At 47.8% G+C, this 15,539-nt stretch overlaps 1 protein-coding gene across 2 annotated transcripts in view; it reads right to left on the bottom strand.

Annotated features, from left to right (window-relative positions):
• UBE2O (ubiquitin conjugating enzyme E2 O) overlaps positions 1-7,317 on the bottom strand; it is a 145,893-nt gene extending 138,576 nt beyond the window's left edge. Inside the window, exon 1 of one of the 2 annotated variants that reach the window (XM_033961072.1) lies at positions 6,828-7,317. In XM_033961072.1, the coding sequence (XP_033816963.1) occupies positions 6,828-7,214 (387 nt within the window). In that variant the 5' untranslated portion in view covers positions 7,215-7,317. The remainder of the gene's footprint in view (positions 1-6,827) is intronic. The other variant, XM_033961073.1, reaches the window with a different exon arrangement.
• Positions 7,318-15,539: the final 8,222 nt, after the last annotated feature.

Raw genomic sequence — 15,539 nt, forward strand, 5'->3', positions numbered from 1 at the left:
TTTACGGTAATGTGGCCTCCAAAATTGCACACAGTATTCCAGATGAGGTCTCACCATGGCTCTGTACAATGGCATCATGACCTCAGGCTTCCTGTTGACGAAACTTCTCTTGATACAACCCATCATCTGCCGTGCCTTAGATGAAGCCTTCTCCACTTGAGTAGCAGTCTTCATGTCTGCACTGATGATCACTCCCAGGTCTCGTTCTGCTGTAGTCTTGGTCAAAGTTTCTCCATTCAAGGTGTAAGTTCTGCATGGATTTCCATTTCCTAGATGCATGACCTTACATTTCTTGGCATTGAAGCCCAGCTGCCAGACAGAGGACCAGCTTTCTAAAGTACGGAGGTCCTGTTCCATAGTATTCTGCAGATTGTAGCCGTTTATGATATTGCATAGTTTGGCATCATCAGCGAATAAGGTTACCTTACCTTGAAGCCCTTGAGTCAAATCCCTAATGAATATGTTGAAGAGGAGTGGACCCAGGACTGAGCCCTGCGGCACTCCGCTGGTCACTTCCGACGTTTTGGAGAGGGTGCCGTTAACCATCACCCTCTGAAGTCTGCCACTTAACCAATCTTTAACCCATGCAGTTAGTGTTACTCCTAACCCCATTGATTCCATCTTGTTCAGCAGTCTGCCTTCTTGTTACCCAGTCAAAGAAGCTGATAAGATTGGACTGGCAGGACCTACCCTTGGTGAATCCATGTTGACTGGGGTCTTGCTGCAGCGTTTGCATGGTCCCAGAAACTTTTTTCGGCCAATGCGGCCCAGGGAAGCCAAAAGGTTGGACACCCCTTATCTATGGTATTAAGACCAGAACTAAAAAAAAATTTCTTTAACACTGTTGGGTTTGTGTTGCTGTATGTTTTACTCTGCTTTTTTCCTTTGTCCCCCCTCCCATTCTCTACTTCTGTGTAGCCAGTGACTCTTCTCAAGAACTGAGTAGAAGCAAAATAGAGTTGAGTTGGAATCCGTAAAGAAAAAAAAAAAAAAAAGTCTCATTTGAATCCCAACAACTTTTTTTTATTTTTTAATTTAACTCATCTCTTAATACTCCAATAATGCTACATAAAAGTTTATTTTAAATCACAGCTCTGTACACACTATTCTAGTGCTATACAATTTGTTTTGAACTCTATTCCAAAACTATGTAGAATTTTCTGGGTATCAAAATGTTTATGGATTACAAAAATATTAACCACTATGCAACAAACTCCATATTGAAGTATAATCCTAGTGACACAAGTTCTTTAGTAGTACTCTACAGTGGTTTCAAGTGTACTGTACAAGAAATTGCTATTTTTAAACCAAGATGGCATATGATTTTTTTTTTCTCTTCAGAAATGAGTCAACTCACCAAGCTATTTTTCCATTACCACTAAAAAAAAAAATTAGGGAGCATTAGGTTCCTTTATAAAAAAACAAAAGGAAACAGGGGTTTCACAGAAAACAAACTCCTCTGTAATACGTTACAAAAGCATAAATTAGGAGGGGACACACACATGTGAAATACACTATTTTATTCAAAATTTTAAACTTGCACTGTCTATAATTTTAGCTTTTATACCTCAAATCATTGTTACTGGGCAAATCCATGCCATTTTCAGACACTGTCTTTGTATCATTTACAATGTATTAATAATCACATGAAGCAAACATATTTTGCTCACAAGTACTGCGATAGCCATGCTAATTCATTAAAAAATATAAACTGTTTAAAAAACCCCACACAATCCTCTATAATAAAACCCTAAGCGCACATGCGCATTTACGAGGCCGTGATTCCTGCCGCTGTGGCCACATTCCATTTGCGGCACATGGGGCGGCTTGCGGCACGTGCAGTGGATTGAGTGGCAGTTTGTCTCAGCAATGACAGGAGGGTGTCGTGCGGGTGCTGCGAGGTGTCCCATGCTGGTAAAAATTCTACTACTGCTGCACAGGGAAGTGAAGGGAAAGGGGACTACTTTGGGGCAGACGGCAATCATACTTTGTTCTGGGGGGCTGCTTTGGGGAGAGGGGTGGTGCTGGGGGGCAGACAGCAAACATGCTTTGTTCTGGGGGGGAGACAGAAGGGGGCCACGGAGAGACAGGCAGGCAGGGTGCAACAGAGAAATACAAGCAGGCAGGGGGCCAGGGAGAGAGACAGACAGACAGCGGCCAAGGAGAGAAAGAATAAGAAGGGAAAAAAAACCCAAAAAAAAACCAGACAGACAGCGGCCAATGAGAGAGAAAGAAAGACAGACAGGGGGCCAGGGTGACATACAGACAGACAGCAACCAATGAGAGAGAGACAAAAAAGAAAAAGAAAAAAGGACAGAAAGCGGCCGAGAGAGAGAGAAAGAAAAAAAGAGACAGACAGACACATCTGTTCTAGCACCTATTAATATAACAGGTTTAAAGACTAGCTGTAGATAAGTGTTTTACTTACAGCTTAATTGGTTGACTATTTCTATATTTCTTTACCCCATAAATACAAAGTGGGTTGGGGGAAGGAGTAAAGGGAACTATTTCATTGGTTAGGTGCAACGTAAGATTACAGAGATGCCAAGTGACCCAATTCCAGGAAGATGATTTTTGGTCAGTCCTGGATTTAAACTTACACCCCAAGAGTAGTATGGGATTTATGATTCTTCCAAGTTTCAAGTTCCTTAAAAATGTCATGAAATGCTAATCATAAATTCTAAGTATTTTACATTAAAAATGGGGGTACTGTAAACATGACATACATGAAACAAGAGGAAAGTGAGGGAAATACAATTTAATAGAAAAGAGAACAAATAAGGTAAAAAAGACAGAGGGGAGGTGTAGAAGATCATGTTTATAAAAAAAAAAAAAAAAGGAATCATTTGGTTATCAGCTAGGGCAGACCTGAAATCATTTAGCATTCAAATGAAATCAGTGCTGTATGTCCAAAACAGAAAACAGCCAAAACCAGGTTTTTCAATTTCAGCCAAAACCAAATTTGTGGCTGAAATTAGGGTGAGCCTGGTCCTGCCCCAACAACTATTTTGAAGCTGAGAAACAGCAAGGGTGGAAGCAACTGGGGTTCATTCCTACCCCAGTTAAGCCACTTGACTACCAGGGTGTCTCACAGGTGGATACAGAAAGTTGTGATCTCCTGGCAGGAAAAATGGAGGGGCAGACAGCTCTACCAGGTAGAGAGAGTGGGAAGGACACAGCTCAAAGCACTGGCATTTTCAACTGAAATCAAAACAAGGCTTCATTAGGATTTCAGGACCCTGGTCCCACAATGCATTAGGAGGAGGTTGTTAGAAATCAGAGCGGCCCTCAGTCTCCCTCCTGGAACTGAGAAATAGAGAGCTGCACAGGAACGGGGACGACGGGAATCCCGCAGGACCCGCGGGTTCCCCCTTCGGGTCGCGGGGATCCCATGGGAACGCCCCCTAGGGTCACAGGGATTCCGTGGGAACGCCCCCTAGGGTCGCGGGATTCCTGCGGGGTTGGATTTACTCGAGCCGCGAGGCTCTTCTCCCGAGTCCCTACCTGCCCTGCCGCAGCGCAGCACACAGCCGATCGGAACGAAAGTCTTCCACGATGTCAGCGCTGACGACGGAAGGAGGGCTTAAGCAAAGCCCTCCCTCCCTCCGACGTCAGCGCTGAAATTGGAAAGACTGCAGAGAAGCGACGGGCCGAAGGGTCCTATTAGCTGTCCTGGTCTTCGAATTCTGTTGCTGTTTTCCATCTCTGCCACCTCCTCCGTGCCTTGCATCTGCCCTCCCCTTCTTTTGGGTTTTCTCCAAGACTCCTAAGGCAGCTAGAATTTGAATAACCTGTGTGATGGTATTTTGGATGATTTTAGAACACTTTCATGCCTCGTTCCCTTTCTAACTAAATTAAAGCAATGAATTGTAGTGTTTAGCTGAGTGTTGGCTGAGTGATATGGTGTCTCCTTTGGTCCCCCCCTCCCTCCCTCCCCATTTCACAGTCACTCACTGGGCCCTGGCAGCTCTGGATTCTCATCCGGCCAGGCTGTTTGTCTCTCTTCCTGCCGTCTCAAGGAGTTGTTTGTTTAAAGTTTCTCACGCCGCTGGAGGCTTGCTTGGCTTGAGTGCGTGCTTTTTGTTCCCTTTTCTCTCATTCCCCTGCGTTGGCATTCTGTTTCACGGTAGGATTTGCACTCGTTGAAGGGGGGGTGAGGGAAGAGGAATTGCTACCTGAGTGGATCAACGGGTTGAAGGCCTCATCCTGGCAGAAACAGTAGCTCAGAGTATCTTGGCAGCAGTGGGGGACGGGACACAGGCTGAAAACCTACTGCAATTATTTGTCCGTGCCTTGGGACAGACATAAGAACAGAGAGTAAGCAGGTTTTGTTCTTTTCAGCCACAAAATTGTACTAGTGAGGGATTGTTATTGGCAGATCCTTTAATCTGTTTTTAAAAAATTTTTTTTTTTGGTTTACTTTTATTGTGAGTCGCGAAAGGATTTTTGCAGGCACGGCTCAGAGTCCCTTCTGAAAAGGGCTCAGCTTTGTATCATGTCATGGCGACCTGTGAGGCATCTTGGAAGGGAGCTAATGTTGCTTTTCTTGGTTTTGAATTTTGTCCCGCTCTTGGTTGGTGCTGGGTCTGTCCCAGTGAAATCTGGTCTTCTCCTTCTCGCTGTCTCCTTTCTCGACTCTTCTTTTAGGGTTCTCTGACCCCCCCAACCCCCTTGTGCCTATCTCCTCGTTTCATTCCAACAGCACGTGGGGTTTCTTATGAAGGCTTGAAAGATGCAAGAGACCTGGTTTCTGCCACACGGATGGGACACAAAAGGTTTGATGCGCTCCCGAGAGAGGTGGTGGAGAGTAAAACTGTGACTGGTTCAAAGAAGCATGGGATGAACACAGAGGATCTAGAATCAGAAAATAATATTAAAAACTGAACTAAGGCCAGTTCTGGGCAGATTTGCATGGTCTGTGCCTGTATATGGCCGTTTGGTGGAGGATGGGCTGCGGAGGGCTTCAATGGCTGAGAGGGTTTAGATGGGCTGGAATAGGTTTTAACGGAGATTTCGGCAGTTGGAACCCAAGCACAGTACCGGGTAGAGCTTTGGATTCCTGCCCAGAAATAGCTAAGAAGAAAAAATTTAAATTGAATCAGGTTGGGCAGACTGGATGGACCATTTAGGTCTTTATCTGCCGTCATCTACTTTGTTACTATGTTACTTCCAGTCGGCTGTGTGCTGTGGCAGGGCAGGTAGGGAAAAGGCAGTGGTGTATCAAGGGGGGGAGGGCGGTCCGCCCCAGGTGCAGCCTTGGGGGGAGTTGCACAGCCGGCCATGTCCCCTTACCTTTGTAGTGCTTCCCCCAACCAACCGACAACAGGCCCGGTCCGACAAACCTCCCTGCCCTGTAGCCGCGAATCTAAATTACCTTCTTACAGCAGCTTCAATACTCCAGCTGCTGTAAGAAGGTAATTTAGATTCGCGGCTACAGGGCAGGGAGGTTTGTCGGACCGGGCCTGTTCTGTTGTTGGGTGGGTGGGGAAGCGCCACGAATGTAAGGAGGGAGAAAGGGAGGAAAGGTGGAGTGGAGAGGAAAAGACGCTTAAGGGAAATGGGTAAAACTGAGGGGGGGGAGAAGGACGCTGAAAGCACTGGGGAAGACAAAGGGATGGAGAAGGACGCTGAAAGGACATGGGGAAGACGGGGGGGAGGGGAGAAGGACGCTGAAAGGAAGTGGGGAAGACAGAGGGGGGAGAAGATGCTGGCAGGGAAGAAGACAGAGATGCCAGAAAATGGGGGGAGCGGTGGGAAGAAGATGGGTGCCAGACCAATTTGGAAGGGGGGAAAAAGGGAGAGGCACAGTAACAGAGCAAATGGAAGACGAAGAGAGACAGTGGATGGAAGGAATTGAATGAGAACATGAGGAAAGCAGAAACCAGGCAACAAAGGTAGGAAAAAAATTCTATTTCTTTTTTTCTTCAGGATAAAGTAGTATATTAGTTGTGTTGATAAAAATTTATAAACATTAGAGGTTATGGTAGAAACCCGTTTACACAGTATGTATTCTTCCCAATTAATAAAGTCTTTTTGCTTATTTGTAAATGGGTTTCTACCAGAGCCTTTAATTCAGTAGCATAATTAAATGAAATAACTATTTCTGAAGTTTATAGGGACGGGCGGGGACGGAGGGGATTTCTGTCCCCGCGCAACTCTCTACTGGGAAACTAGGCAGCTGTGGGATTAACTCTTTAGTGGGTTCTAAGCAGATAAGCACACTGTATCCTCATCCTTCTAAATACCATAAAAACTTTAAAATCTCCACAAATACAGTTAACATTCTAATTCTAGCCTCTACAACCAATTACGATTTGCAGCGTTATTAAGGAGAAATTTAACACCCTGTAGAGAACAATAAGACCACTTTCTTGAACACAAGTGTACTAAGGTCCCATGACCAATCAACTTTCTGGTGGGGAGTGGTGGTGGTAGGTCACATCACACCACCAATTTAAAAAAAAAAAACTAAATTCGGCAGCCTCAAGCCACCTGCTCTCCCCCACAAGCCCAAAAGCTCGTCCTTCTCCTAAGCCTTGCTGCCTCAAATACAGGGAAATGAAAACAGGTTCCGAGATGCAGCCATTTGCTTTCAACCCTGAGCTCTTTGTGGTCAAAACGCCTCATTCAGCGTTTCCCATTCGCTGTCCCCTCGGGGAGGGAGTTATCGCAAGCACTTTTTCCCTTTCCTTCAGACAAGTTAAGAGCCTAGGAAATTACTGGAGGATATTTGCTGCCAGATGACAGTCCGTCCCCCTCCCCTCCCCACCCCCACTACCACAGGTGGCACTGCAATGGCTGCGCGCGCCAGCCGGCTTTCTTTCTACCTTGGTTTCTTTTACGTCCTGCTTGATGCCCTCCGGGTACCACTTCACCCGCACGTAGCCCCTCCGCAGCGGCCTGGCTCGGCTCTCCTCGTGCCCGGACTCTGACGCCGAGCTGCCTCTGCCACCTTCTTCCAAGTCCGAGTCCGAGTCGTCCTCGCCGTGGATCTGCCGCACCAGGCCGAAGCGCACCGAACCCCGGTAGCGGCCAGAGACCAGGTCCTGGGAGAAGAAGAGGTGCTGGGCGCCGGCGCCGCCACCCGCCTCCGGCCCTGCCGAGCCCAGAAGGTGCGAAAGACCGGCCTGCTGCTGGGACACCGGCGAAGGCGACGACGACCAGGCTGCGGCGGCGGCGGCTGCGGGCGCCGGTGACTCTGCGAGATCCGCCATTGCTGGTGGCGTCAGGTCCGAGCGCGCGGGATGGACAGGAGAATGGAACCGGCGCAGAGGGGCGGTTATCTGGCGCTGGGGGCGAGAGGACGCCACGCACAGCGCGCTGACGTCACAAAACGGAGCCCCGTTGTCAGGGAACAGGATGCTGTTGCTAAGGGAGCCGTTCCGACGTCTCCAAGGAGAGCTAGGAAGCAGGTTGGTTGCTCTCTGTGGCGAGAGGTGGTCGGGCTCGGTCCGCACAGCGTGAGGCGCACGCAGAATAAGAGGCGGGTGGAGTGGTTAGCTAGTCACTGCAGATCACGATACAAATTCTCCTCTAATAGGTAAAAGTGCACCGTCAAATGTGGTCAGGGATCGAACCGTCTCACTGATGATGATTGCACTCCAATAATGATGTCATCAACATGCAATTCATGTTGTGTTTTAGTAGATGGGATGATGGGATTTCCAAAACTCCACCAGTGTCTATAAATTTTAATTTAAAGACTATACAGTTCGTTTGTAAAATTAACATAAAATTGTTCCCTAACTGTCCTGTGTAATACTTCCAAACTACAGACAGTACGAAGTAAACATTTCACTTATTAAATAATGTAATTAAATAGCATAGTAAATAAACTGCAGATGAAATATGGTCAGGTGCAGTTCATACTGCATGCCACCTGTGCTTATGCACACTCAAATACCACCTACTCTGGTCTGGAACCTATTTTCTGACTTGTATAGAGAAGCAGCAATGACATGAGCAGGCAATGGATGCCTTGCTGGTTCACTAGCATCCTTCCTAGTAACTTAGGAGATGATGGCAGACAAAGGCCAGTAAAGTAGTTAGGGTTGTAACAGCCATTCTTTGCAGGTTACTCCCATTGTCATCTTAGAAATGCATTCATTCATTGTGTGTGTGTGTGTGTGTGTGTGTTGGGGGGGAGGAGTTAGCTGCAATGCTCAGTGGCTGGTTTCCATGACTTTTGTTTTGCCTTGCAGCACAAGTTGAGGCAGGACTGCTGCTGCTACACCCCCAAATAGTGGCACTCTAGTCAATTCACTAGTTTTCTTAGTGCCTTCACTGGCCCTGCATGCATTCAAGACCATTTTATTGCATGTTGTCTTTCTAACTCTTTTCTCCCCTGCCCTATACCTTTAAGGCTCCTCCTTTCTTTTTATTATATACTGTATAGTGTATATGTACTGAGCCGCATGCCCACTGCCAATGCTTTATCTGCATATATTTATTTATTTATTTATGTTAATCAATTGATTGATATACTGCACATTCAGCAACCACCATGGACGTGTGCAGAATGAATTAGATTATATGGATACACACAGTTACAGCACAGAGACATTTTCATTTATTTCACAAATCTTCTAGACCTGTGGTTCCCAAACCTGTCCTGGGGGACCCCCAGCCAGTCAGGTTTTCAAGATATCCCTAATGAATATGCATGAGAGAGATTTGCATATAATGGAAGTGTCAGGTATGAAAATCTCTCTCATGCATATTCATTAGGGATATCTTGAAAACCTGACTGGCTGGGGGTCCCCCCGGACAGATTTGGGAACCACTGTTCTAGACCATGTTATTTGCAAGTCTAGGTAGTTTACAAAAAGCATGCATAATTAAAGTATACAACATATGACTCCAGCGTAGAACACTTAAAATTTAAAGCTGATGTTCAAATACTTGCAAATATCTCTTTAAAAAAAAAAAAATGCTTTCAACTGTTTATGGAAAGTGAGAAGTGATGTGTAACTGACACAAATCTAGAGGCAGTGTATTCCAGAATTTAGGACCTGCAGTCACAAACAAGGGATCTCTGTAATGGAGAACATAGTCAGTCCCAACAGAGAACAAGTAATTGATGTAGAACAACAATATTTACCACAGACTGCAATAATGGGATACACAAGGAAGAGAAATAATAAAGTGTAATGGGTTATTTCTAAGGACTAAAGTAGATTCAGGAGAGAGTACTCTCTCTAAGGGATCAGATCCTATCTAAAAATGCCCTATTAAAAAGTAAAGTTTTAAGGGCTATCTTGAATTTCTTAAGCGACATCTCAGCATGAAGATACAGATGAAGCTGTTTCCAAAGGGATGCTGCCAAACAATAGAAAAAAGAAGATCCTTAAAACATCTATAATGAATGTGGTAAGATTGCATGAATTTTATGATCAGTACCAAACAATAGAAGCAGCATCATGGGAAGAAGCCATAGGAATGCTTTTCAACCCAGTCCTTGGAGCTCACCCTGTCAGTTAGGCATTCAGGATATCCACAATGAATATGTATGAGAGAGATCTGCATGCATTACCTACTTGGTATTCATTTCTCTCTCATACATATTACCATATTTCCCCATATATAGGCCGCAGCCTATACATAGATTTTGCAAACCGGCCTAGTGGGTGCGGCTTGCTTAAATGGGGCGGCCTATACATGGAGCAATACATCATTCCCCCCCTTTAAATACCTCCCTCGCCGGTAATCCTCCTGGATGGCCACGCCTGCCTCCTCCAAACATGCTGGCTGCCTCCTCCAAACACGCTGTGCAAAGCAGGAGTGATGTTTGCGATCTCAAGCCTCACCCCGCACCTTTCCTGATTGGCTGCTGTCAGTTCTCACACCACGATCCGTGATAAAAACCCTAACTTGGCTTCATATCCCCTCCCTTTTATGAAGCCACGTTAGCCTTTTTTATCATTGGCCTTGGCAGTAAAAGCTCTGGTGTTAATAGAATTTCTATGAGCGTCAGAGCAAATATTATCCCAGGACAAGCAGGCATGATATTCTCACATGTGGGTGACGTCATCTACGGAGCCCCGATGCGGAAGCATTTTCAAGCAAACTTGATTGAAGATTTAAGTTTGCTCTGCTGCTCCACGCATGCGTGCCTTCCTGCTCCACTAGGGGGTGCATCCCCTCGTGGTCTCCAGTTCAAAATTTTCCGCGAGCCTAGAAGACGTGTTTTTCAGGCTCTGCCCCAACTGCCTTCTAGCACCGCGATTTTTTCTTGTTTTTTCACGATTAAGTCGCTGTGCGCAAATTCTTTACTCCTTTACTTGATTCCTGCTTCGTTTTCGACGACCCGGAGGCTTCCGGGTCCCCGTGGCCGCGTGGCTAATCGAGCCGCGGCTACTTTCGATTTAATGTCCCGGCCTCTGACCGGATTTAAAAAGTGCACCCGGTGCGAGCGGCTTCTTTCTCTCACAGATCCGCATCGCCGGTGCATCCTCTGTCTGGGGGCGGCTCATCCAACCGACTCCTGCCCCCAGTGCGCTATTTTCCAAAACCGGGCCCTCCGCCGAAGAAAAGCCCGCATGGCGGATCTCTTCACCCCGGACCAACCCTCCACCTCGGCCTCGAGGTCGGCCCCGGCCTCGGCCCCGGCCTTGACCTCGGCCCCGGAAACCTCAGCATCGCCTCGAGACTCGACCCCGAAGTCCTCGGGACAACAAAAAGCCTCGGCTCCGGGTAAGTCCCCTCTTCCCTCTTCAGGTTCTGTAACAGCGAAGAAGCCAACCTCGGGGACAACGGCGACGCATGGCGGAAGCCCCATGCTTACAGCCCCGTCTAAGCCCTCCAAGCCTCCGGGCCGTGCCTCCACCACACGGGAATACTCTAATACGAGGTCGCCCCCGGTGGAGCGCACCGAGGCAGTGGACATGCCTTCGATGCTGTCCGTGCCCGTCTTCCAGGACCTACTCCGAGCGATGATCACATCGGAGCTGTCCGCTGCCATGGCCCAGTTTCAATCGGCCTCGACCTCGAATGTGCCAGACCAGCCTGAGCCTCACACCGAACAACCTCGAGGAAAGGTGCGCAACCCTCGCCGCATCCCATCCTCCTCGGACTCCTCGCCGAGACGCCCGAGACGTTCCCCCTCCGCAGACCGCAGAGGGGCAAAACGTCGGGTCAGAACTACAGAAACCTCGAACCGCCGTACCTCCAAGAGGGCACGAGGTTCACCAACTCTACGAGGCCGTTCTCCCACACCTCGTACGGGACCACTAAGGGTGGCTGAGTTATCACTCTCCAACCCGCGCATCCTCCGAACTCCCCCTCGGACGCATTCTCCAAGGGAGTCCGGATCAAGGTCACCAATCCGACATCGATCGATACCCCTAACCCCGGCATCGTCTCCGAGGGGCTCCTCGAGACGCCGAAGATCGACAACCCCGGAACACTCTCACAGTGCTTCCCCAGTCTCGGAGCATGGATCAGAGCATGAACCTCGATACTCGAGGGAAGCTTCCTTATCCTTCTCCAACCGACGGAGGTCTCGTTCCCCGACCCCGCACGGGGCCCGGGGACATCTCGCCCATCCTTCACTCGCTTTGTCCAAGACATGGGCCACGCATTGGACTTAGACCTCCAGTCCGACTCCAGATACTCTAAGGAATACCTGGCGGAGCTGGATATGCCATCACTGCCCAGAGAGTCCCTTCGCTTACCACCTAACCCGGTACTCCAACAGGCCTTCTTCAGGAACCTGGAGACCCCCTACATGGTCACGGCCGTACCCTCCAAAATGGAGGCCAAGTACCGCACAGTACCTTACCCGGGATTCGAGCAACCACAGCTCTCCCACCAATCGCTGCTAGTAGAATCCTCCTTGAAAAAGGCTCACCCGTCCCGGGTCTCAGCAGCGGTCCCCCCAGGCCGAGAAGGCCGAACCCTGGACAAGTTCGGCAGGAGGCTATACCAAAACGCAATGATGGCTTCTAGGGTGCAAAGCTACACTTTCACCTTCACATCATACCTCAAACACCTCATTGGACTATTGAGAGACTTTGAGATTGACCTACCGGCCTCCCGGCAGGGAACGTTCGGCCTGCTCTTAGAGTCCCTCTCCAACCTGCGCCTTCATCTATTCCACGCGGCCTACGATGGCTTCGAACTCTCCTCCAGAGAAGCAGCCTTCGCTATCGCCATACGCCGACTAGCTTGGCTGCGCCTGGTCGACATGGACCCCAACCTACAGGACCGGTTGGCTAACCTCCCTTGCGTGGGAAAAGAATTGTTCGATGACACTATCGAGGCGGCGACAAAACGCCTCTCCGAACATGAACGCTCGTTTGCCTCCCTTGTCCGGCAAAAACCCAAACCGCCAGCGCCCAGGCCATACAGGGCCCCTCCGCGCCGCTACCCACAAAAGTCCACCCCTGCTTTCTCGCGGCCCCCACCCAGACGTCCGCAAGCCCACCACAGGGCCATGCCCAAGTCTCAACCGCCTGCGAACACCAAACCATCCCCGTCCTTTTGACGGGACACGCGGAAGGGGGCGGGCCCCCTCCGCCATAGTCCCAGGCCTCCTTCCCATCGGGGGTCAACTCAAAGCCTTTTACCCTCGCTGGGAACAAATCACGTCGGACGCATGGGTCCTTGGCGTGATCTCATCAGGGTACTCTCTCAACTTTCGACTATTGAGCCACATTATGAGTTAATTTGCACTAAAAAAAGCACATTGATCACATCGATTAGCAATTCTATTCTAACTACTTCAGTTTCACTATTGCTACAATTACCCATATATAGCTTGATGAACTTTAAATAAATAACTCTCAAATTTACCCCCACATAAGAATCAGAATATGAATGGGCACAGCCACCGACCTTCAAGCCTTGCATTGAAGAAAGCTGGTTTAGAAGGACTGAGGTTGAGATAGACATTAAGTAATGACTTGGAATGGTTTCCTGCGGTTATTCGTTGGGACGAGGACAGTAACAGTGACAAATTCTGTCACCGTGTCATTCTCTATGTGCTGGAGCTCAAAATGTTTGAGAGATACTGCTCTAAGTGATAACCAGCATTATTAACCTGGCACCTTTATCACCCTTGGTTATGATAGTTTTATTGAGTCACCTCCCTCGCTGTCTGCATCATACCCAGTTCCCACTCCCATATTACAACCCCTCTAACTGATCCATAAATCATTCAAAGATGTTTAAATTAATGATGCCTAAACATCTAAGCACTACATAGAGAAATGCAATTAAAAACAAATTCCACAAGATGGTGCTCTTGTGCTAGGACAGTCTTTGCTCACACAAAGAATGATTCTCCAGAAGGAAATCCATACCATGCTTGGGATACTCACCACTCTAACATCTATGCATACTTCTCAGAATCAGAATTTGCCCAGTTACTGTACACTTTTGTGTTGTTACGCATGGACTACTGTAATGCATTATTAGTAGGACAATCTGCCAAAAACTTATCCCACCTCCAATGTGTGCAGATTGCTGCAGCCCGTCTATTAAAAAACTTGAGCATCTGTGACCAAGTCACCCCAGTGCTAGCATTGGTTCAAGAAATGCTGTGTCTTCAAAGCCCTAGTCCTGGCCTTCAAAACCTTCCATAAATTGATACTAGGCTATATGATTCCCAAGCTAACAATCTACAGCCCTACCTGGCTGTTAAGATCCCAAAATAAGATGACTGTCCTTACCCCAGGACGCACCCTCAAAACAGAATCAGCCTGCAGGCATGCCTACTCTCAGTTCATGCTCAAACTATGGAACCTCATCACCACATAGAGAACTGGATGACCTATGGAACTTTAGGAAGGCTGTGAAAACCTTCCTCTTCATGAATCCAGCTCCTTGAAATGACCAAGCCTTAAAGAACTTTAATAGTCTCACCAGCTAGGCCATGTGTCTAATTTTCATATCAAAGCATGTATTGTTAACTAGTGTATCTCAGATGTTTGTACCAACTGTAACTTGGTTATTGTATTACCTGCTATCTAAATACACCATGACTGTCTTGTTTTTGACCCATACTGTGTATGTACTCATGTAATCCATTCTGGGCTCTTTTTGGAGGATGGGCTAATGAAATGAATGAATAAATACTTGGAAGGGTAGCAAAGGTTGATGTATGATCTATAGAAAAAAAAAATGGCAGGTTAGCCAGCACCATTTTGAATAATAGTCCAACCATTATACAGAACTAGGCAAATGCCTATGGCAGCAACTTCTTGGGGTGTCACCAGAGAGCTCCTGCAATCAAAGCAAAACAAGTCCTGAGAACCACAAAAACGCAAAGAAACAAGAAGTACTTTTATCAGCAGAATGGATGGGCAGTTTAAACATAGATTATTGTGGAAGGGTAGTCGGGATGAACATGACTGTTGGAGGGTCCAAAAGGCATAAAGTAGAGGCTGTCTGAACAGTGGCATATCTAGCATATGTTTACACCCAAGGTCCATCATTTTTTTAACACCCCATCCTCTATATAAAAAATATGATAACCAGCATCTGATCCCCTCTCTTACTCCCATCCCCACTTCCATCCAGCATCTGCTTCTTCCTCTCCACTCCCCACTAATATCCAATATCTGTCACCTCCAGTGTCTCTCTCTCCATCCACCCCACTTCCATCAGTATCTGCCCCTTCTCTCTCTCATCACTTCACTTGCATCAGCATCTCCCCCCTCTTTCCCTCCAACCCAATTCCATCCGATATCCTTCCCCTTCTGTCTTTGTCTCTCTCTCCCTCTCCCTGCACCCCAATTCCATCAGCATCTGCCCCATCTCTCTCTCCCTCCAACCCACTTCCTTCTCCCTTCACCACCCTTACCAGTATCTTGCTCCCTTCTCTCTCCCTCTATCCCAATGCCATCCAGTATCCTGCCCGCTCACCTCCCCACCGTTGCTGTATGCTTCTTGAATTAGCAGCAGTGGCTGTAAACTTAAATGCAGCCATTGCAGGACCTTCCTGCACCTCCCCATGGCTGCTGGCTCTGCTTTGGAACAAGGATGTGATATCAGAGGGGGTCTACTCAATCTGTAACATCTTTTAATCATTGTAAACCGCATGGAACTTCACGGTCCTGCGGTATATAAACTGTTATTATTATTATTATATGTTCCCTGCACGAGCAGCAACCCCAACCTGCTGCTCACGCCAGCGTCGGCTCTTCCTCTGACATTACTTCCTGGACCCCGTGCCTAGAAAGTGACATCAGAGGAAGAGCCAATGCTGGTGTGAGCAGCAGGTCAGGGTTGCTACTCGTGCCGGGAACGTTAAAGAGATATGGAGGAAGGGAAGGGGCACATGTGCACGCAAGGAGGGGGTGGGGAAGGAGCAGATGAGGGGTGGGAGGGGTGCCACTGCTCTTGGCGCCTCGCACCCTCGCTACGCCACTGACAGGGACCATAGCTAATGAAAGCTGAAACAAACATGGAGCTTTTACAGTGGCTGACTCTGTGCCTCACTCTGAGGACAGCTGATGTTGCAACTCCACAGAAAAGTTCCTGTTTCATGTCTAATGAAAGTGTATTTCATAAGAATATAAGAATTGCCACTGCTGGGT

Source organism: Geotrypetes seraphini, chromosome 10, assembly GCF_902459505.1.
Source record: "Geotrypetes seraphini chromosome 10, aGeoSer1.1, whole genome shotgun sequence".
In the NCBI taxonomy this organism is placed as follows: domain Eukaryota; kingdom Metazoa; phylum Chordata; class Amphibia; order Gymnophiona; family Dermophiidae; genus Geotrypetes; species Geotrypetes seraphini.